Source organism: Kryptolebias marmoratus, linkage group LG2 (genome assembly GCF_001649575.2).
Source record: "Kryptolebias marmoratus isolate JLee-2015 linkage group LG2, ASM164957v2, whole genome shotgun sequence".
NCBI classification, from domain to species: Eukaryota; Metazoa; Chordata; class Actinopteri; order Cyprinodontiformes; family Rivulidae; genus Kryptolebias; species Kryptolebias marmoratus.
In genome coordinates, this window is record NC_051431.1 from 16,134,314 (window position 1) to 16,157,194 (window position 22,881).

Consider the following 22,881-nt stretch of genomic DNA (forward strand, 5'->3'; position numbering starts at 1 on the left):
ATGCTTTGTTGGTTGTCTGTCCTCTTACAGCCAAAACTTTCATATTACTGAAGTGGTTTCTAAAGACAAACACTTCTTTAACTCTCACTGGGTCCACTCTTTATCAATGCACCAGCACATAACCTGGACATGACAACGGATAACATTTTGGTCTTTGCACTGAAACAACTGGGTTACTTTTGTATTAGTCATTTAGTCGAGGTGTCGCTCTCGATGCTGGATCTGCCATTCAAGTGTATGCGCGGGTTGATGCAATGCTTGAAATAATGCGAAAACTTTGCTTTGTGCTCATGAAAATGATGTGGACCCACTCTTGACATGTCGCTGTGTGCACTAAAGAAAGTACAGTTGGTTTATGAAATCATAATAGGACACTCTTCTAATTATGAAACCGTATTTTTACCAAGTGTGATATGACACAGCTCTGCTAGTAATACTATTAAAAAAAAACACCAAAATGTGTACTCTAATAAAGCTTTCCTATCCCATCCATTTTTACAACAGAGAAGAAATTGAGGCACAGAGGGCAAGAGGTAGCAAGTATGTAAAACTGTTCTCTAAAAACCTGTCAAATTAATGGATAAGGAGATTAGCTTTGTCATTTTGTCAGAAGGATAAAGGAACAAGGACAGAGACTCTGATTTTAAGATGTTCTTCCACTCTGTAATCAGAGGTGAAGGAGGGAGAAGAGAGATTCAGAAAGGCATTTAAAATATGTTTCTCCTTAAAAAGTAAAAAAGGACAGAGATGAAGAGTTGGTGAACTATTTAATATCTAAGAAAAAAATGTCAGAGATGGAAGAAAAACCAAGACAACTGAGAGAAGGAGATGGGTGGTTTATTTATTTATGATCTTTCACTTTTATATTTTCACTTTCATACTTCATTTGATGAATTTAAAGTTTTAACATTTACTGGAGCTGTCATTTTAGAATGTCATTTTAGCCACAAGCTGACTATTTGAACTAAATGAGCTTGCATTTGTTGTAACACAGCTAAAAATCACTGCACAACACTAACATCATTAACACTGGAGGACATTATAAGATCCATCAGGGAAAAGTAGATGTGGAATCATTATTACTTAAGTAAAAGTAAAAGATGTCCATTTGAATTTTAAAAATAAATTAAAATGAAACATTTTTCTGAACTTAAGATTTATCCGATTTTTTTAAGTCATCACCAATTCAGAAAATAATTAAAAAAAAAAAAATAGTAGTCCAAGTTTACAGGGGAAAGGTATGTTGTTTTCAAGTTTAGGGTAAAAGGAATCTACTCCTCCAATCAACTTAAACTAAAAACTAACTAAACTAAATCGTGCTTCATTCAATGAACCTCTGAAATGGAAAGTCTTTTCCTTTTTTGTGTATTTATTACACACAAAAAATACTTTTTATTGTCATTCTGGAATTTATTTCAAGCCAGAGGAGGAAAAATTTGATTTTAATTTTCAATTTGTTATAAAATGCACTATTATCAGAAGTACCCAATTATAAATAGCTGGGTAAACAACTATTGTTGTTTAAAACTTGTTCATATGACCAACAGTTCTTAGAAATGGGTTTGGAAATTGTAAAAACAACAGAAGTTAGTACCTTCCAGTTTCCAGGTGTTTCGAAAAAAGAAAACCGAAAAATATATTTTTCCCCATTTCCCCATTTTTGATGTAGAGTAGATATAACAGCTGATGAAAAATAGTCTCAAGTACAGCACAAAGACTCCAAATCTCCTGAGGTACAACTGAGTAAAGATAGTCAGTACATCCCCTCCCTTTTCATTAATCTAATTTAATACTGACTTAATCCTGGGCTTGGACATGCTTCTGAATCTGTATCCCCCAAACACATGTTCACATATGGTAGATTATTTTAGCAGTCTCAAGATTAGGTGGAACAATCTGGTGAGTGGGTTGCTCTTGGTTGTGTTGGTGCTGTTGTTGGTCCTGGGGTTTCTCGTTGCTATAGAAATGACAAAAGTCATAACTGACAAACATCTGCTTTTCTGGTGAAGTGAAATGTTAAGTTAGTCCACTGCTGTCATAATTTGAAGCATTTTTAATGTTTTGTCTTCAGCCTTTCTTGGCATGGGCTGTTACCCAATCAGCATTCAACCAACACATGACATCATCTCTGATTGCTTAATAATTTTTCTGGTTTTCTGCACACAAGTCCATCTAGCTGAATACCCACAATCCTTCACTCCTCAGAGTGTGAGTTAAACACAGATGGGTACCTCTGCATATTTATGTCCGTGGCCTATTCCAGCTGAGGTGCTGTAGGAGGTGGATAATGGGCTGGGCATTGGCTAGTTCTAAGATATATTCAACCCCCCACTCTCAGACTTTAATTTGCAGTCAACAGTTAACCTCATCACGCATGACTTTGGACTGTGGGAGGAAGCACCTGGAGAAAATTGAGGTAGAGGAACTTGAACTTGAAATAAACTCCAACCAATCAGTAGGCTGAAACTCATAACCATATATTTGAGTGAGCGCTGCCCTTCAATCTGAAATAATGACAGAAGAATGTAAAGTCATAATGAAGCTCTGACATAAATGCACCTACATACTTTTCAGCCCTGAGTGAACCACAAACAACTTTCCTTCTTATCTCTCCTTCTCAGCCTCTCAGCATTTTTGCCTTCTTCCTCACCAAGTCTTTACATTAAAAGCAGAATCCAACTCTCGAGGCCTTTTCTCATTAGATCAATTTTACCCAGTTTTCAAAGCGGCCCTGTGCTGGAGTGTCTGCATTGTATCTTTCCATCTTTCGCGCGCACACACACACAAAAACACACACACATTTAGCTTCCCTCTAGCTAGACCAGAGCTCTGCGTGGGGCTTAATTTAGAGGGTCTAATTTGTTTTCTCCAGACCTGTCGAACAGATAAGGAGGAAGAAAGGAAGCAGAGAGTGAAAAAGGAGGATAAGTGAGATGGAGAGAATGAGGAGAAGCAGCACAGGAAGGTGAGAACAGGTGTCTGAGATGGTATTGACACATCAGCTAATGACTAAAACAACCTGAACTTAGAGAGACAAAGCGAGAATGAGAGGTCAAGACAGTTCTGAGGTTCTAAGCCACATGGAGCGAATGAATACAAACTTGAGGGGAAAAAAAAGGTAGATAGGAAAGTAAAACAGTCAGGATGAGACAGAGAAAAGGCGGAATGCAGATAGTCATGGAAGAATACTAAGAATAAGGACTAAATAAACGTACTGTGACTAAATGAAACAGTATGTTTATGTTCTACCTGGAACAATAAAAACACAGCCAACAGTTTCTGCATCTTGAATCTGGTTTGGTCTAAAATATATCAAATTTTCGAGAGTTACAACTTGATTTGTCTGGTCCTATTGTCACAGTTTTGAATTTACAGAACCAATTTAAAAAAAAATGGATAATTGTAAAGACTAAAAGCTAGATCTGTGTATGCTTTACAGTATATTCTCCCAGATACTCTGACAATTTCAGGCTGAATAAACTGTATTCGTCTGCCAGTCGACTATCTGCTAAGGCAAGAGAACTAATGCAAATGATTTGTAATGTTAGGATGTTTGAACTCCGGAGCTAAATGTAACGGCACTTTTGAAAATCTGCTTCTATTCACCCTCGTCACTAATAGCAGGATGTATTTGTGAGTCTCTGGACGATGGTGCAGCTGCAGTGTGTGATTTGTCCTCACCCCTTGAGTACAGCCTGTGGTAGAGCGATATCCCTCTTGGACTGGGACTAGTAAAACTTCACCATAAGCAGATTTCCTAATTTAAAAAACAGTGTGTATTTAAAGATTAAACCCATTGAATTGTTAACTTTTTAGCCCCAGATGTTGCTTAATACAGGATTTTGATGCTCATCCTGTCTGCATCTGCTCTCCTGTGAGTCATCCCGAGAAGACCAGACATTTTGATATACTATTTCTACAACAGGAGAGTTTTCTTTTTTTTCTGTCTGTTTAGCTGGTAAAATGATGCAGTTATCCGGTGCTGATATCATCAAATGACCAAAAGGAGTCTGAAAGTTTCTGCACACGAAATATCAGCAAAAATCTAGTTTTGTGCACATTCAGTTGCAGCCAAAAAGATTTTCACTAATAGGACCCATTAAAGATGGCTACTGAGATGGAAACTCTGAGTCGGGGTTCTGTCTCGCTTGGCAAACATCCTGACCAGCTTAGGACCCTCCAGGTGGATGAACTGATGTTGGTAGAGATAAGGTGGGGATGACCAATGGAAGTGGTGAGGAGGTATGGAGCACGGTATTGAATTGCCTGGGGACAGATCTGAAGGGGCTTGAACAGTGTGGGTTGGGTGAGAGGAATGAAAAGGGGGTAGGGATGAGACTAAATAATTGATGAGGGGAAGAGGGGTAACTATAAGAAGGCTTGTCAGGTAATTTGAGGTGTGGTCGAGGCGTCCTGTTCTCGAATACAACTTAACGTATGAAATCTTTTTAAGTGAACAAACAGTGCATTCACAGTTCTTCACTGCTGTAATTAAGGGGACTGCATTTGTGAAAGCTGCGATGAGCTAACAATTTTAATATATTTAACATGCCTAAAAAATATCAAAATATATAAAAAAATAATTTTTACTCCATCTGTTGCAAAAAATCCAGGGTTTGGTGTTTTGCCGTATTATGATTGAAGTACAAAATCAAAGCAAGTAACTAAGATTTTTATTATCAGAAATGGTAAATTAGCTTTATCTTAGCCTTAATTAAAAAGAAAACATTATTATAGTCTAGAAACTGTGGTACTATACTGCATAGTAACATACAGGGCTGCATGGTCTTTTAAAACTTTCACATCACTGCAATATCAGTGTGTGCCTCGACATTGCACACCCTGATATTACACACTGCAATATCAGTGTGTGCAATGTCGAGTCATGGACAGGATATAACATGAAGGCGTTCCATCTTCTGCCCAACTCAAGCAGCCATTTTTTATTTTTAAAAAGTATGATTTATTTACAGGTGCCTGTGGAATTTACAACTTGGAGTTAGGCAAATTCTGGTTGAGCCAAGGCCAAAATAATAAACAAAATACGAACTTATTTAGTTCATTTACCTCAGTACAAAAATAATATTAAACAAAAGACACTTGCTTGCCTTTCTTTGACTAATAAAAAAAACAGGAGAAAAGGTTCTTAAAATAAAAGGCAGCTTGCCTCTACAAACTCCTCACAAAACTATTGACGTTAAGTTGCTGACGCGGCACAGTGGGTCAAATGTGGCTGGATGGAAACAATGTCATCACTTCTGCAGCTCATCTTATGCAGCACAGTCTCATCAGGCAGCCAATTTTCGTTCAGCTCATGTGAAGTTTGGACCAATCGTAGTTGGGTTACCTGGATACTAATAAACATACACACAAAACCCCTTAGGACAGCAGTCGAAACAGTAATGCCAATAGGAGGAAGGGAAATGTGGGTTTATTGTAACTGATGTTGTCATTGCGATGGCCAACAATAATATTGCTTTCATGTTTTTTTAATAATGTGCAGTCACAGCATCATATGTGAACAAGGCAATTGCATACATAAAATACTTACAGATTCAGTGATATAATGATGAAAGAACAGTGCAAATTATCTATCATTATCTTCACAGATACTAGATTTACCAATTAATGATACTCTTTCAATCATACTGGGCCACAGTTGAGGACACAGTCTGCTTTTTTTTTATCTACTTTTAAGAAAATGAACATTTCAAATGTCAACCTAACACTAACTAATTCTAAAAAGCCACTTTTTTGTCCTTGTCTAAAAGTGATCCTTGTCTTGTCTTTTTTCTTGCCTGTTAAGTTGACCAGATGTGTTTACCATTCTGCATTTGATCTTCCGAAATTTGGACAACAAGGCAATAAAGCTTAGATTTACTCACACACCGACACAAAGTTAGGTTTCTGTGACTTCAATGGAAATTACACCGGCTTACAATAATTTTCTGGAGATTTACCCCAACAGTAAACACTACTCCCCTAACTGTTACCTTAATCCTAACCTGAATTTTATTTCAACCTAACTTCAAACAAGGTCATTACCATAAATCTAAAGATGTAAACAGCCACAACATGAGTAACGGCAAGACAAACACACTCACACACTCTTAAAAGAAATCTGACTTCCCCTCAGCTGCTTTGTATGGGTGAGTACATTACAGGCTGCCTGTTAATGACAACAATGCTCATTGACCACCTTTCATGTCAACTCTATTACACTGCCCTGACACACACACAATCACATGCACCAAGACAAAGTGAGGCCACTCTGTCTTTGAAGTGCAGCTGAGACAGATTTACTGTTCCACATTGACCGGAGCTGGTATTTAAGACTCTTCAAGGAGACGGATCCGATAACGAGAGATACTTTATGTGTATGTGTGTGTGAGGTGATCTCAGATGGATGTGTGTGTGTGTGTGTGTGTGTGTTTGGGAAAGAAAAACACAGAGATGGACAAAGACTGGGTGAATTGAGTACCAAATGTGTAAATGAGATGAGAGTTTATCAAAAGCAGGTTTACCGTCATCTTGTGATGAGAAATGACAGAGTTGTAGGCGTTTTGGTCAAACCTCGTAAAATAACCTCATGCTCAGTCTCGTGCAGTATTGCGAGATGTAAGGCTCGGAGTATGTGTTGTGCATGACTCTTAGCTACCACCACATCGCTTCCCACTTTCAGCAGTGGGCAGTCATTTAACACAGAAACTTATAAAGACAAACTGTGACAGGGGCTTTTGACAGTTTTTCAGTCAGTCAGGCAGACATCTGAGAGTCCTGGAGAACATGTTATCCATATGAATATTCCTATATTCTCCACTCATTGCAAGTTCTTGTTTAGAGAAACTAGAAAAGAGTAGCACTGAACTGTTTTATGTCTGAGCATAAAGACCCCATCATAATGTATTGTTTTAGATGCCTAGACTGTGATAGTTGATTAGGAAATGACTCTTTTCCCCTCACAGATTTAAGAATGTTTTCCTTATTCTATAAACAGTGATACACTCCAACCCTCAAGTTCTAATATTTAGCTGTAGAACTGTATGGTGCAGAAGTTACATACTACAGTTTTGCTGAGGGCTGTCCTTTATTTCATCTGAAACAGAATGGCAAAAAAATAGTTGCAAATGATGAGTGGTTTTTATTCCCCCAGGTTAGGCAGATATGTTACTTCGACCTTTTGAGCCTCCTGAAACCCTCGTAACTGAAGAGCGGAAGAGAAGCCTTTGTAACTTTAAGTTCATTTGACCCGAAGGCCACTGGAGGGTGAAGGAGGTCCTCATAAGACAGACCCATACACACCTTCATATATGTCATCTGACCAGCACAGTCACAAATGTAACATGGATTTTTAGCCTCAGCTAAACATAATATTAATTTCTTTTGGGGATGATTTGGAATCATAGCAATCGAAGTGCTTTTATCACCACATGAAAAGCCTTCTAACCTAACATACAAGGTTTGAACACATCAAAATAAGAAATTAATGTTACTCCTTAATGATATATATATATATATATATATATATCTGTTTAGTTCCTGCATTTTCTTTCAAACTTTGAATTTTGACATTTAAATGGGTTTTTTCTTTTGTTTTTTGTTTTGTTTTGTTACAGGTTGACCCTTCTCAGGTTAATTCCAGTACCAACTGGGAGGCCGTCACTGAGCTCATGTCGGTGAGTTGTGTGGATAAATAATGAAACATTTGAACAAAGATGAGTTGGTAAAATAGCACTAAATAGATAATAGCAAATTGCCTTTCATTTTCAGAAATAGGTAATTTTCAGTTTTTTAAATTAAATTTGCATGAAAACATTTCAAGCTCTGTTCTCACAGCTAGTTTTTACACAGTAAACAAACACAGTTCACCTGCTTTCCAACTTTGGAACTCCCCCCTGAAGCGCACTAAAAAATATTGGCTGCACTTGTAATTATAACTCACTGTGTGGGCCATTTGCATAGAGTGACACACACACACACAGACACTATACAATAACTCGTTCATCTACTGTATTTATTAAGTTTCAAATATAGACTGGCATGCTTAGATTAACATTATTTAATCACATATCATGCATATACTGTAAGTGCGTGTCTATGTGTTTCAGAGAGTTCATGACACATGATCATTAGAAATAATGTATATAGGGCTGTGAGGCTGTTTTACACATGGACTGACATTTGTTTAGTTTTGTGTGTGTTTGCATGGATACCCACCTGCCTGTGCAAATATGTGTGTAACTTTTGGGGCCTCCTCCACTTTATAGTTAAAACTATGTAAGTTCTTACTTTTTACATCTGGGTCTGGGTAAACAGCAAGTACACCTGCTCTCAATAATTAGGTGTTATGTTATGCATAAAAAAGAAATTAAAAAATCTGGTCCTCTCAGGGTTTTAAAAGTAAGCAAATTCAATTTAGGATGAACAATAAATGACTGAGGCATTATTTATTTAACAGAAACTAAACCAAAATGCAGAAGCAGGGTGTTAAAATGTATTCCATCCTATTACTCAGAAGTTTGCAGGACCACTTTTAGCAACAATAACTTGACGTAAGAGTCCATTTTACGATCTTATCAGTCTCCTACATCATTGTAGTGGAACTCTGGCTTTCCCCCACAAGGTTGCTTCAGTTCATTGAGGTTTGCAGAAATTTGTTTTTGCAGAGCTCTCTGAAAGTCCTGCCAGGTCTGAACTTTGACTGGGTCATTGCAACAGCTTGATATTTTTTCCTGTTTTGGCCGATCTGTTGTAGATCTCCTGATGTGCTTGGGATCACCGTCTTGTTGCATGACACAGTTTTAGCCAAATATTGGATAAAATGGACTCAAAATTTAACTCTAGAAGAGAAGGCAAAGTGCCTATTTCCCATGGCTGCAAAACAAGCCCATATCATTAATATTCCACCACCCTGCTTGGCAGTTGGTATGGTACGTTTATGCCTATATGCTATGAATATGATCGGGAAAAGCATGCCATGGTATTTTTAAATTGCAAACAGAATTGTGGTCTTTAGGTTTTGTTTCCTCATATACAAATGACTTTATCAGATCTATAAAAAAATAATAATAAATATAGCCTTTTGTTTAATTTTGACACATTTACTGTAGTGCCTAACAATGTGCGATGACTTTTTTCAAATATTCTAAATCAAACTAATTTGGGAAAGGAGTTAAAACACTTGTCATATTGATTAGCAGAAACGGTTACTTCTGTAAGATTACTGCTGATGTCTTGCTTCCTCGGTTGTGTTATTATTAACCTGCATGCTTCACAGCAGTAAACTGGCCAATTTCTGCTTTATTAAGAGGGTCATAGTCAGTTAATAAATTTGATTTGCATAACTTGGCTGCTAGTTACATTCTTAATTCATGTGGAAGCAGTGAGGGTAGATTGCTTTTTGCATAGAATTATTTTGTGTCTTGGTTCATCTGAAGTTGTATTTGCCTAATTTTAAAACTAAGTTGGAACCAAATGATTCATTTTATCATGTTTTGATGTGTAAAATCCAAAAATCATGAGAAGGGGAACTTTGTTTTTATTGTGACTGTAATATTCAGTTGAGCAGATGTAAAATATAATCTCTCTAGCTAATACTTGATCACTTATAGTGTAATGATGAGACTGGTTTATGTTTTAAAATCCCTATTATATTAAGATACTGGGCTAAACGAATATATTTCTCATTTTTTATTAAAAGATGGAAGTGACACATGTTATGATGATTGATTTATACCCATTAACCTACTTTATTAAATCTCTTAGAATAAATATTAACAAATGTAAAATCCCAGAGGAGCGCTTCTGTTTCAATATTAGCTTTAATCAGCCTAATCCTCCTCTCTAAGTTATATAAATCTGCTCATTACTTTCGTTTGTCCTTTGAAACATTGCTGAGTGTGGCAGCAGACCTCTCTGATATAATAGCCCCACATTTTATTGGAGTTTTATTACAGTTGCCTCCTATTCAGATAAATGGCCTGCAGCAGCGTGCAATGACCACCCAAAGATCATCAGTGTGACAGGCTGCTGCTTTGTGTCTCTATTTTTAGTAACGGCATTCAGAGAGGGGGCAAAAAAAAACCTAAGCAGAGTATTTTTTGAAATGTACTTTGGGGAATAATTTCTGTCTAAAAAAGACATTAAGCTGAAAACTTGTTTTCCGTCTTAATTTGTACATGCAGGTTTGCTTATACGCTACTTTTTAAATGAATCATTTCATCTTGAATGTAGCCTCTTCTGTTCTTTGTGCAATATTTCCATCCTACTAAGCTTATTTCTTATTTACATGGTGTTTGGGCTTTTAGAGTCTTTATATAACTTTATAAAGCAGTCAAAAGTTACAACAGCAATTTGTCATATCTTAAACTGCATTAAAGAGTATCTGACTGAAAGAAAATGACCTACAGTGGCTGTCTCTATAAATTCATGGTAAATGGTAAAAGTGAAATCCAAACTATATCCTGGCTATGTTTTCAAAACAGTTCTGATCTCTCTGAAACAACTAAGACTAAGCTTCAAAATATGCAGCAATTTTAGATATTTCAAAACTTTCCTAAGGATTTACCAAGGTTCAGACCACTGATGCTCCCTCCGCCTGCATTTCTCCCTGCGCACTTTGTTCAAAAAACTTGGTAGAAGTACGCAGAAGCCAAAAAGAAAAGATTAAATGAAATAACACACTCGAGAAAACAATTTCAAGGATTCAGATTAACATCTAAATTATTGCCGTGCAAAGTTTTGTGTAGACTTAAATCGGTTACGGAATTAAAAATGTTGTCTTACTTTTCCACCTTTGCTTTTTGCAGGACATGGGTGCAAAAGGGACATTGCTGCCGGTGATAGAGTTTCCTTCGACTCTTGAGGATTTAGACAAAACCATCTCTACCTTTGACACAGTAGAGCAGCTTCTCAAGTCTTTGAACCCAGAAACCTGGAGACAAGACCTGGACAACATCTACGCACAAACTTACATTTATTATAGATCCAGAGCCTATTACTTGGCCAGCAAACACAATAAAGGTAAGATTTACAGATCCGGGTTTTACAAGACATTTGGGCCCTTTATTTTGCAGCGTAAAGACCAGATTTAAAGACTGGCATATTGTTTGTACATTATTTAAAACACTTATCCAAAAAACACTGCAGATACTACATGTGCTTGCATTTCTATGTTTAGTCACTAATGCTTAATTAAAATGTGGCCAGCTGAAAATGTGCTAATACATTTCCAATGTTTTTAAAAGCCTAAAATGAGAAATGTTATTCACAAGTCCCAACAGTGGGTGTTGCAGAGGCTGATTGCTGTTTGACGTGTAATCTAAAATTCAGAAAAATTCAAATTAATTAAAGGTGGGGAGGAAACTTTGGTGACTCTAAAAATACTGTCCTCTAGCTGTGGTTTAACACAGCATGTCAAAACAGCTCTGAGCTCTCGAGTCAGCAGGTTAATCAGTAATATTGTCCAAGACTTTACTGTCAAACTGAGCTCACATTATTGTTGTTGTTGTTGAGAAAGACGCAAATGTGGGTTCACAGGAAGCTTCCAGGAACAAAGATAGCTCTATTTTCCAATGAAGAAACTAAAAAAAAAAAAAAACCAGACTGAACCAGAATTGAAGACAGCTGAAGAAAACTGACAGGAAACACAGCAACAAGGCAGCGATGAGGATCTGACTATAGCAACTGAACGCACAGGGACAATAAATTTACTGGGGATGACAAGCCACAGGTGAAAGCAATCAAAACAATAAAGGGGCAGACCAACAGGCGAAGTAAAGCAGGCTGCAAAATGCAGGAACAAAGACCAGAAAAATAAAACAGGAACTACATATAGAGAGTACAAATGGCAAAATAAAACCAAGAAACCAAAAACTGACGAGAATAACAACAACAAAAAAAGCCATTGTAAATTTAACAAAGAAAAGTCCAAAAAAATCTAAAAATGCTTTATCTTAAATCATTTTGCTTCATTTATAAAATCTCTGCAGTAGGAGAAGGTATTAGATTGTGACACCTGGTGCTTACAGAGACAGAAGCACACAGCAGTAGATTTACAGCATTCTCATAGACCGGGCTATTAATAAAGCTCAGCGGTGAAGCATCACAGAGGTCAAAGCCTGTGACACAGTAATTTGTAAGAAATTAGCCAGGGTTGCTTTATGTTCATGTGCACAACGAAAAGGCAGCAAGCAACAAGGAAAGTGGTAGAATGAGAGAAGGATGACCGGCGGGTTTGTTTTGTCTGTACACAGTTAATATCACCTGCAAGGAGACAGATGATACATCCTAACATTTGACTTGAAAAGAAAAATTAGCTAAAAAAGAAATTAAATTTAAAATTATTTTTTTTCTTTAAGGGCTCAATTTAATTCCTAAATACAGAAGATCATTTTGTAGGAAAATAGTCTACAGAAACACAGGCTAAAAATGTAGCTGAATCTACAAATGAGTCTGGAATGTGTGAAGCCATAGATTTTGTTCTCAGGAGAGGAAGAGCACATATTTTTGAGCATATTGTTAAAGTTAATATGTACACGTGAGAGAATGTGTCTGTGTATGTACATATAAGTCTGCAACAGACCTTATTGCTTTTTAACTCTTTTTTTCTCCTGTACTGTTTCTGTATGTATAACTGAAAGATACCCTGTTCCTTAGGAAACATTTGTGCCTGACAGAAAATCTATTTGTATTTAATAGTGCATGTGTATGCTCTGGCTTTGGGTGTAGGGAGTCTGGGCATTTTGCAGGGCTACTTAAAGCTGGCTATAGGCACTGCAGGTCTTTAGTACACCAATGTAGCACTCTCTAATTGGAAATTCAACCTGTGTAGCGGCGCAGAAACCTGCCACAGTCAGCAGCTTAGCTTTGTTTTCATTAGGACACACACAAGCTCAGACCCATCTTTGTTTTCTTAAAAGAAAGCTTGACTGATGATAATATTAATTGGGATGTATTCTGTCCACACATTCAGCCTCAAACACAAATGGGTTCAAATAAAGCCACAGTGTTGTACAGAAGTATTTGTGATGCACAGTGCAACTGAAAATAAGCTCTAATTTTTAATTTTCCTCACATCCACTCACTGCACTTTCTCATGCTGCAGCCTTTGAGTGACAGTCCTTGCAGTCTTGCCTGCTCTGTATGTCTCTGTCTTTTTTCTCTCACACACACACCCTGACAAGGTTCTACATCACTGATTTTCTGAGATTACACTACTTCAGACACAAGCACACACACCAACAAAAACAAGCCAAAGTTCACACCATAAACACCCGTGTATAGACTGTGTCATCACTGTCACTGGCAGAAATATCCTCTTGAACTACACACACACGCACACACACACACATGCACACTGCCATATCAGAACTAGATACATTTCAGGTTGAATGACCACCTTCTTTACACCAGGCCTTGCATCACTTAGTCCAAACAGATATTACAAATGTTATACACACACATTTTACAACTGTTAGTATTGGATTGGAGGCAGCTGTAATTTTCTTTCTCATATAATTAAGGCTTTTCTTGAAAAAATATATGACTTCTAGAATGGTAAAATATACAAATTTGTTTATGTAGTTCAGCATTATTGATGTCTTCTCAGATGTGCAAATTACACCTAATGTGTGTCTTTATGCACCTCCAGAAAATCACAGATACTGTTAACTGTGTTTTGATAAAGAGCTGAAAAGTCATTTTCTTTAGTTAGCATGACAAGGATGTCCATTTCTATAATGTCCATTTTTCCTTGCAGAACAATGAACCGAGCTGGGTGACTAATTTGAGCCGTTAGTTATTCTGCTGAGATGACATTGCTGAAAAGAGTGTTGCATACTGGACTTTCAAAATGCAATTTAATTAATAAGGCTACAGAGCAGTGCAGTGATGAATGCTGGCGCCTCACAGAAAGAAGGTGTCTGCTGAATCCTTCTTTTTTGACATGTTCTCCCCTAAAACATTTTCTCTGCATACTCTGTTTTTTATCAAAGTCCAAAACCATGTATGTTTGGTTAATTGTCAATACTAAATTGATCATAGTGTGCAAGGTTGCCCTTCCTGTGTGTCTCTGTGGTTGTCCTGTGATGGACTGGCAACTTGTCCAAGGTGTTCCCTGCTTCTCGGCCACTGACAGCTGGGAACGGCACCAGTTCCCCAATGACCTGGTATGAGGTTAACTGGGTACAGAAAATAGAAGGATTAATGGACCCAACTAACATCCTTATTACCAATATTTTTTTTCATCAGCAGTTGCTTATTAATTATCAATAGCATTAGCATTTTGCTTTTTTTCATCACTTCTCCTTGTTCTTTGTTGCTCGTGCACCCGGACAAGGAAGAGGTCAAGTACAACATACACTGGTCACTAATATACAGAGTACAAGCAGGTTACATGCAGTTTCTGGTTAGTCTGGTTAGTTCAGCGTGGTTAGTTGAACTGGATGAAAGCCAAATCTCAAAGAAATACTGATGGAGTTCACCACAGATAACGACTATGACAAATCTGCTAGTGTTATAATGGGTTGTAGGGGGGGAAAAACAACATGGGGGAACCTAAAGAAATGACATTTGTCGGTTCTAAAAATGAACTTATTTAAAGACATTCCCTTGTTTTCCCAAGCGAAAAATCCACCCTCACATTGCCTCGTTGTTGGGCCTTTTCGTGGAAACATAATGAAGTAGCCAACTCCACCTTGCACTGGCTATAGACAAGGCTGTGCTTAAAGAATAACTTTGACTTCCTTTCAGTCCATCTAGGGTATACGGGACTTTTGGTTGGGGCCCGATTAGAGTCAAAATGTCAATGCAGCCGCTGCTCAATAGAGAACAAAGCCATGAAACGCTAAAGGAAATCCATTTGTGAACAGTGCAGAGAGCAGATGCCTGTACTTGGATAGCCACTTATGGTTTGATCCCTGAATGGCTTTGGCATGTTGATTGTTTCTCCCTGTGGTGCAGACTGTTCTGAGTGAAAAGGCTCGGTCAATCATCATTGCCTAAATGGTGAGGCTTATGGGGTGTGAGTGCTGAGCCACTACTGTCTTTGATTAGTTTAGTGCTTCTTCTCCTCTATTTCTTCTCTTACTTTCTGTTGGACATGGGACACTTGCATGCAACCATAAAAGTGAATGCATCAGCAGTTTCTTCTCGTCATGTTGCTTTTGCCAAAAAGTTGTTCAGTCATCCTGTCCTAATGTGGCCTCTGCAGTGGGTGCCTGCCATGGTGCTGAAAAACAACTATGAACTTTCTGAAATCATTACAAGAATAATCATTAACCTCTACACGTTGTTACATCAGTTCAAAGCCTTGAAGCAGCTGATTTCCGACGCTCTCCCCTTGAGCTTTTCTTCATAAATATCCCAACTTTTAGTCTCATACACACACTAGAATGAGATAAATTTGCTACGGCACTGTGAGATAATGTGTGTAAAGCTTTGATGACTTACCTTCTTTTACGCTTTCTGTTATGGATTCTCGAGGGTTGCTCCCAGGGCAAATCTACAGAGTCAATATCCAGACTGAAAACATGTAATACTCGTCCCTTTAGACACAGGAGGTCATTTTCTTTGAAAAGCTGTTGCAGAGAGCAATGATGGGTAAAACACAAAGGTACAAACACTGCAATACTTCTGTACAATTTCGTAGAGCAATGTCTGCACTTATAAGTGCAACAGTGGTGTAATCTCAGCCAACATATGCTTTTTTAGTTTTCAGTTTTTTCTCCTTTCCTTTCTTTTAGGCTCCTCTCTTGTTATTGATTAAACCCTTAAAATATTTTCTCTGTTCATCAGAATGCTGTCTATTGTGATGTATTTCAAATGTGGCCGGTGCCGATGTAGAACTGTAAAAATCAGCCTAATATATAAAGTCAATTTCTTTTTACTTTAGGCCCATGACGATAACACTTCATTATTCATAGACATACACATTCTACTAAATTTTAAAAAGTTGAAATAAAAACAGCAGTGTCTGAAGAAAGTTGCCCACATCATGGGAGGCACTGTTTGATTGACACTTGGTGGGGAGATGTGCTTGCTTGTTTGCCTGCTTAAAATGTTCAGGCCTGGCTGAAGCAGATTATTAAAGTGGCAATAATCAGCCTAATTATTCAGCCGTACAATCAATCAGTCAACTACTGTCCCTGGTCACCTGCTTTGACAAGCTGACAAGATTGCCTCCTGAGGTTTGTTGCATATGAAACCCTGGCTGACCTGCAGTATTCCCAGCAGGAATACTTCCAAGGAGGGAATGCTCCACCATGTGATTACAACATGAATTATGTTTTATAACTCATCGCAACACCAAAACCAACATGGTAACAAAATTAAAGCTGCAATTCTAACTAGAAGTTGTGTATACTTTTATCTCCTAATCAAACGTGTGTATCCAATTAAAAAAATCACAGATGGTGTTTGGGGTCTTTAATATGGACAGTTTGCTGAATATTATCCTGACTGCATTCACGCAACACTCAGCTCTACACTAAATATTGCTCTTCTTTTCTATTCTTTTTTTTTTTGTCTCATTCGTTCTTCTGGACACAGTGAATTATCTTCAAGCATAAAACACACAGGCTTTGTTTTTGCTGATATATGTAAAGGTATTTTATTAATCCTTGGCTGGAAATTGTTGTGTTGCATATGTATGATATGTATTGTTTCTTTTTGAAAACTCTATCCATAGAAATGTTATAGATTTGTTTACTTTTTGGTTGTTTTTTTCTTAAAGGTTATTTCGAATTCTAGTCTTTTTTTTTTGCACACAAGCTTTCAGTAATGTCCAAATAAATAAAGTTATTAACAAAGCAGGGCTTTTAATTAGTGTTCCCTAATGTTAACTTTCAATATAAAGAGAAGTTGTATATTTTTACTTAATCCTCTGTTCCTGGAGCTTCTGTTTTTTGGAGGGCTTTTCCCCATCGCCGTGTCAGATGGATTCAACACACCTCAAATGTGTCATTGCAGAGGGTTTTATATGGACGAATGAGGCAATTTTACTCCAGACTGATGAGAGAAAAAAAAGGATCATTACATTGATCTTCAGTCAATTAATGGCTCTTTGCTCTGCTTCCCTTTCTTTCCTTTTTGTGTCTTGTCCGTCTTTCATTCATCGGTCCATCTTTAGCCAATTGTTACCAGTTGTCCTCACAACAAAGAGTCTCCTTACATCTCTTAACCATTTTCATTTGGTCAGTATTGAGCTTATGGTATGCCTTTACAATGTCACATTTTTCTCTTTCTGATTTTTTTTTTAAGCTTCTTGTGTGAGGAACAACCATTTTCTTTTGGTTGTTGCTTCATGCTGTGCAGCAGAGGAGCAACTCTTTATGAAACAAATTCATTTTTTCCATATAGTCTCAATTCACAAATTTAAAAAAAATCAACTTCCCTTAAACCTAAATAAACTTTTGGCAGAAAAAGAAGTAAAAGGAGGGTAGTTTATTTGTAACATACCTTTCTCAAACAAAAAGCCCAATTACAAAACAAGTAACTTTGGTATTTTATTGTAGTGACTTCTGTTTTTGTAAAGCCTCCGTCACACTTATTTGGAATCAGCAGGAATCAAGCAGAACCAGCCAAAATGAAGAATTTTCAAAATTTGCACCACATTTTGGTGGGATCTTCAAAAGGGACCAAAATTCTTACAGCTTTGTAAGAATGCCATTGAAATACTTCAAATGCGCTTTGAACCCGCCTCAAATGGAGTCAGAATGCTACGGGAATGGGTGCTGAATATGCTTCAGTGTCCAAGAATTCAAACAGAATGCAGCTCCTTCGAGCCAGCCACCGAGAATGTTCTTCAGATATACTTTGACTGTAACACAAGTGTCCCATGTGTACCAACGATGCTGCCAGAGTGGTCCCTGATATGGTATAAAATAATGCACAATCCGGTATTTTCAATAGCAGAAAAGCATTTCAACAATCATTCTCTTCAGAGGTTTCTTGGGCAGCAGCACATGTGCCCCATCACTGGACGTGGTTCTTGAAGTTGGCTTCCTTCTTTCTTGGTGGCATGACGTGCAAAACTTGCGAAAAAAAATGACAAACAGGTGACTCCTCAATGAAGAAAGAAGTTCCAGCAGCAGGTGGCTGAATTTTTATGCGACTCAGTGGTGTTCTGACTTACGTACGGACTCATTCAATCTGACCGCTCCTGCTGCATTCGAGCCGCATCCCAGCAGCAATTGAAAGAATCCAAAAGCATTTCAAGTGCATTTGAGCTGGATTCTGGCGGCAATCAAGATGCATTCGGGGTGCACTTCGGCTTATTCGAGGTGCATTCGGGACATTCTACTAGGGTTTGAAGTGCCTTCTCATTTCAATTCTCCCTCAAATATGATCAGAATGCAGTTAGAATATACTTTGAATGCCATTCAATTTTTTAATTCTTAATGCACTTGGAAAGTTTTGAACATGAGCAAAACATTCGAGCCAGCCACAAAATAGAGTGTGAATGTTAGGAATGCACTCAGAAGGCAGTCAGAGATTTAAAGTGCACCCCAAGAATATACAAAGAATTGTCATTTCAAATTGTCATTCTGCAAAGCAACGAAATATTGTACCGTGCACCCTAATAATAGTCTTTAACAGAAGCATATTTATAGTGGAAAAACATTAGTTATGCAAAGATTGTGGACCTCCGTGAATGGCACTAATCTTTTGGAAACCTTTTGTTTACATGAAACAACTAGAAGCTGAATGTATTTCCCTCCTGTCTTTTCCCCCCTCAGTTGATCTGAATCGTCTCTATGATGACGTCAAGCGATACAGCTGCACCCCTCGCAACTATTCTGTGAACCTGAGGGAAGAGCTAAAGACCACCAATGCCGTCTTCTTCCCTCGATGTCTGTTGGTGCAACGCTGTGGCGGCAACTGTGGCTGTGGAACTAAAGACTGGAACACTGGCTGCACCTGTCGGCCCTCGAAAACAACAACCAAACTACACGAGGTTGGTTTTGTATCATGAATATGCTCTAGACTTTTCAGATGTGCATGTAATCAACAAGGTACCCGTGTTTCTTTGTGAACAAGATGTGGACTTCATACTGTTATATTTCTAAGTATATGTTGATGAAAACGTGGCTTCCCAGTAACAGAGCAGCTTTTAGGGGATATTCAAACATGGACTCTTTAAATATCCACAGCGCCTGAGTGAGTTTCTGAAGGGAACTAAAAAAAATGTGTAGTGCATGAGTGAAAGAAAAATGAAATTCAAATGCTGACTGAGGGAGACGCAGGAAAAAGGTGAGCGAGCAGAGACCATCATCACAGTAACAGGGATGCAGAAACACACCAGCAAACTTGTATTTTCTTACCACTTCTCATTTCTTTTCAGTCCTTTTTTTATAAATCTTTTTTAAATATTCTGTCATTCCTTCCCCCCCACTCTCTCTCTGGGCCTCTATGCTCCTTTCATTTTCCCCAATTCCCATTTTCAATTTGTCCCTCTGCGATGCACCGTCCTTATTCTTTAAGCCTGCCATTCACTTCATTCTGTCACTTCCCTCCATCTCTTTGTGTCTTTGTTCATGTATCGCTTCATTATTGAAACATGGCCCACAGAGCTTTTTTTTTTCTACCTCTGTTCTACTGGCTGGTAAAAAATCATACAATAGGAATTGAAACAAAAGTGGGATTTGGTTTGTAATCGTACTGTGTGTGTGTATTTGCATGTTTGTGTGAGTGTGTTGTCAGATGCAAGCATGGGAGCATGAAAAAGTGCATTGTGTTTGCACATTCATAGAGCAGACTGAATCTGGTTCTACATGAATCTGTTTTGTTGCTGAGCTTCCTCCAGTTTCCTAGATGACATAGACTTTTAACTGGTTTCTTTGACAACAGGAACATTATTAGCAACACTATCACTTTTCTGCCGGGAAGTCCTGACATTTAATCACTAGTAGCGTCAAGCTTTGGACAACAGATTTACTAATCCTTTGTAAAACAATCTGTACCTCCAAATTATTTTTTACAAAAGAGTTTGCACCTTTGAACAATTTTCACTCCAGTTTTTAATAAAACCATCCAAACCTATTCTTCTACTTTGCTACTCTACATTGTTATGTTTTTAAGTGTTTGGTACAATATAATTTCTGGATTCTACATAGTTTGACTGCACACTGAGCTCCTTTATAATGTGTCTTGTTTGAGTCCCTTCTGGGAACAGTTTCAAGTTACCCTCAGAATAAAAAAAAGAATAAATGAGTTCCAAAAATACGACAAGGGTTTTAGTGTACTTAGTTAAGATTAAGGCTTGAAACACAATTGTCCATGCTTTCTGTGTCTGTTCTGCCTATGACATAAATTTAGTCATTTTACCTGTTCTCTAAGGTCTGCCAGGTCCCTTCAGCAGACGAGCACAGGTTTTTGTGGTGGCGCTGCTTTAAACACCTCATCCATCTAAAATGGAGATGCCAAAGATACAACAGACAAAAAGACCACAAGAAAAAGAAGAAAAGTAACCAAGATTTTTTTTTGTTTGTGCTTGCATGCATGCACAAACTGTTTGCTTTCACGGATGTGGAAAGTATGAACAACTGTGCTTCTGCCCTGTCTGAGAATGATTATATTCAGGGGTGTCCAATTCTGGTCCTGGAGGGCTGCTATCCAGCATGTTTTAGATGTTTCTCTGCTTTGACACACCTGATTTGAATGACTGAGTCAATAACAGGCTTCTGCAGAACTTGAAGACCTGCTGAAGAGCAGGGAAACAACTTAAACATGCAGGATAGTGGCCCTCCAGGACCAGGATTGGACACCGCTGATTATATGGATGCAAAGTTCAATGAACCCAAAGAGAGGCTTGCACAGGACAGGCTCGGGAGTAAACCAGGAACTGAACTCACAAAACTAATTAAAAACAGTAAATCAGCAAACCAACAAGAACCATGGGAGTTACAACAATCTGACATTGATTTGATGAGCACTAGGAGTATAAATACTAGAGGTGATGATAACTGCATGAGAACAAATGTGCTAATTATGGATGAAAGATGCGTAACTAAAATCTTTCAAGGGACACTGAAATCCAAGAAAAGCAAACAGGAATGAACAAAAACACCAAGAAAACATATCAACAAAAAAAAAAAAAGCCACAAAGTTCCCAAAACCATGACCAATAAAAGTTTAGAGATCTTGTTCTACTTTAGTATTTACAGCAATAAAGAGGAAAACACAAACATTTTCAACAGATTAGCTGGAAAACTCAGTTTTGCAAAAGAAATAATCTCTAATGATTGACGTGACTTTGTGAGGGAGGAAACTGGCACAAGAAAAAAGAAAAGCTGTGAAAAGACCTTCTGCTTGCACTTATATGATATGGAACTGTTTTCAACACCCCACCAACAGCTGAGAGGAGAGGAAACCTGTATGCGTCTGCAGCTGAGGGGTTGTCAGTGATGCTCCCTTCCTCATGAGTGAGACTGGTTTCCTCTGCCAACACAGTGGCATTCAGGCCATGAATGCTCAAATTGCAGCTCGGAGTTGGGGCTTCACAGTAAAACTACAACGCTGTGTCAGGGTCCTTACAAGAAGAGAGAAAGACTTCCATTCTGAGTGGTGGGAGAAGATGGGCTCCACCCGGGCCATGGGAGTGAAGTGCAGGTGGGCCCAGCAGAAGGGCCGTGAAGACTCCAGCACAGACAGCCAGGAAGTTGTTTCATATACATCTGTCTGACAGAAATGAGTCTGACATGATGCACTAATAAATGACAGAAATGACTCAACTCTGCAGCCTGGAGAACGAGAACACTTTCCTTCTCAGCTGCTGGAGGAAATCAGTCAGGATGTGACAAAGCAACAAAGTCTCATGTTTTGTTAATGAACTATGGAAAACTTCTCTTGTAGATTTTTGTTTTAATAGAAAATCTAATCTGTTAAGCAGAAAAATGTTTAGGACAAATGAAGTGACATATTGTGCAACCAAAACTTTTATAACACGTTTTTGTTGTGATTTTTTTTTTGTTTTATATCATAGTTAGATAGTTCCATATTCTTCTGCTTCAGTATTTACCCATCTGTATCGATGTCTCTGTCTCCTGTAGGTGCTGAAGTACGCCCCTGAGGCTAATCTCTATAAGAACCAGCAGAGGCAGCGGGTGCGCTGGGTTATCGATGAAGTTTTCCTTTCGCACCATGAGTCATGCGAGTGCGATTGTCCCCTCCAGCCTCCTCGCTAGGACACCATTTTCTTTTTGGTTTTTGGGTCTGGAACTGATGGATGAGATCTTTTTTTTTTTTTTACCATTTTGGACTTTACATAGCAAAGCACTGCTGACCAAACATGCAGCTCAGAGGAGGCCGATAGCAGACTGATGAAATGCAGCTTTTATTCTGCTCAGAGACATTAGCTGTTACGAGTCGAGCATTTATCTTTCTCTGTGCGCAGGCCGTTTCTCGCTGTAGAAAGTTTTTGATCCAACATGTTTGTCCTTTCCTGCAAATAAAGTTTTACTCTTTGTGCCGCATTTAAACAAATGCAGTGTTTGAATAGAAGTGGAGCTTCTACAACGAAATCAAGCTTGGATTTAACAAAATATTTTCTTTAAAAAAAAAAAAACAACTATGTACTAAAGACCACATTTTGAGGGGGAAAAAATTTGAATACAACTTTATTTTTCAAAGGAGTTTTGAAAAATGCCAGCTTGTCTGTGTTGAATCCAAACTTACTTCAAACATGTAAGCAGTCAGTATTTTTCTTTTTTTTCCTTTGTGTGTGTGTTAAAAAGACTGTTTCTAAAAACTTAGGCAAGTTCTCTGCCAGGAGCAAGCTGAGATGAGTAAGTGACAGACAGAAGGATGGAAGAAGAAGAGTTAGATGATTTTTACACCAAAATAACACATTTCTAGATGTGAAATTAGGCTAACGGCAACCCT

At 38.0% G+C, this 22,881-nt stretch overlaps 1 protein-coding gene across 2 annotated transcripts in view; it reads left to right on the forward strand.

The window, feature by feature from the left end:
• pdgfd (platelet derived growth factor d) overlaps window positions 1–22,628 on the forward strand; it is a 57,976-nt gene extending 35,348 nt beyond the window's left edge. For both annotated transcript variants that reach the window (XM_017431003.3, XM_017431002.3), the window contains exons 4-7: window positions 7,617–7,676; window positions 10,809–11,022; window positions 18,738–18,955; window positions 22,050–22,628. In XM_017431003.3, coding sequence (XP_017286492.1) covers window positions 7,617–7,676; window positions 10,809–11,022; window positions 18,738–18,955; window positions 22,050–22,184 — 627 coding nt within the window. In that variant the 3' untranslated portion in view covers window positions 22,185–22,628. The remainder of the gene's footprint in view (window positions 1–7,616; window positions 7,677–10,808; window positions 11,023–18,737; window positions 18,956–22,049) is intronic.
• Window positions 22,629–22,881: the final 253 nt, after the last annotated feature.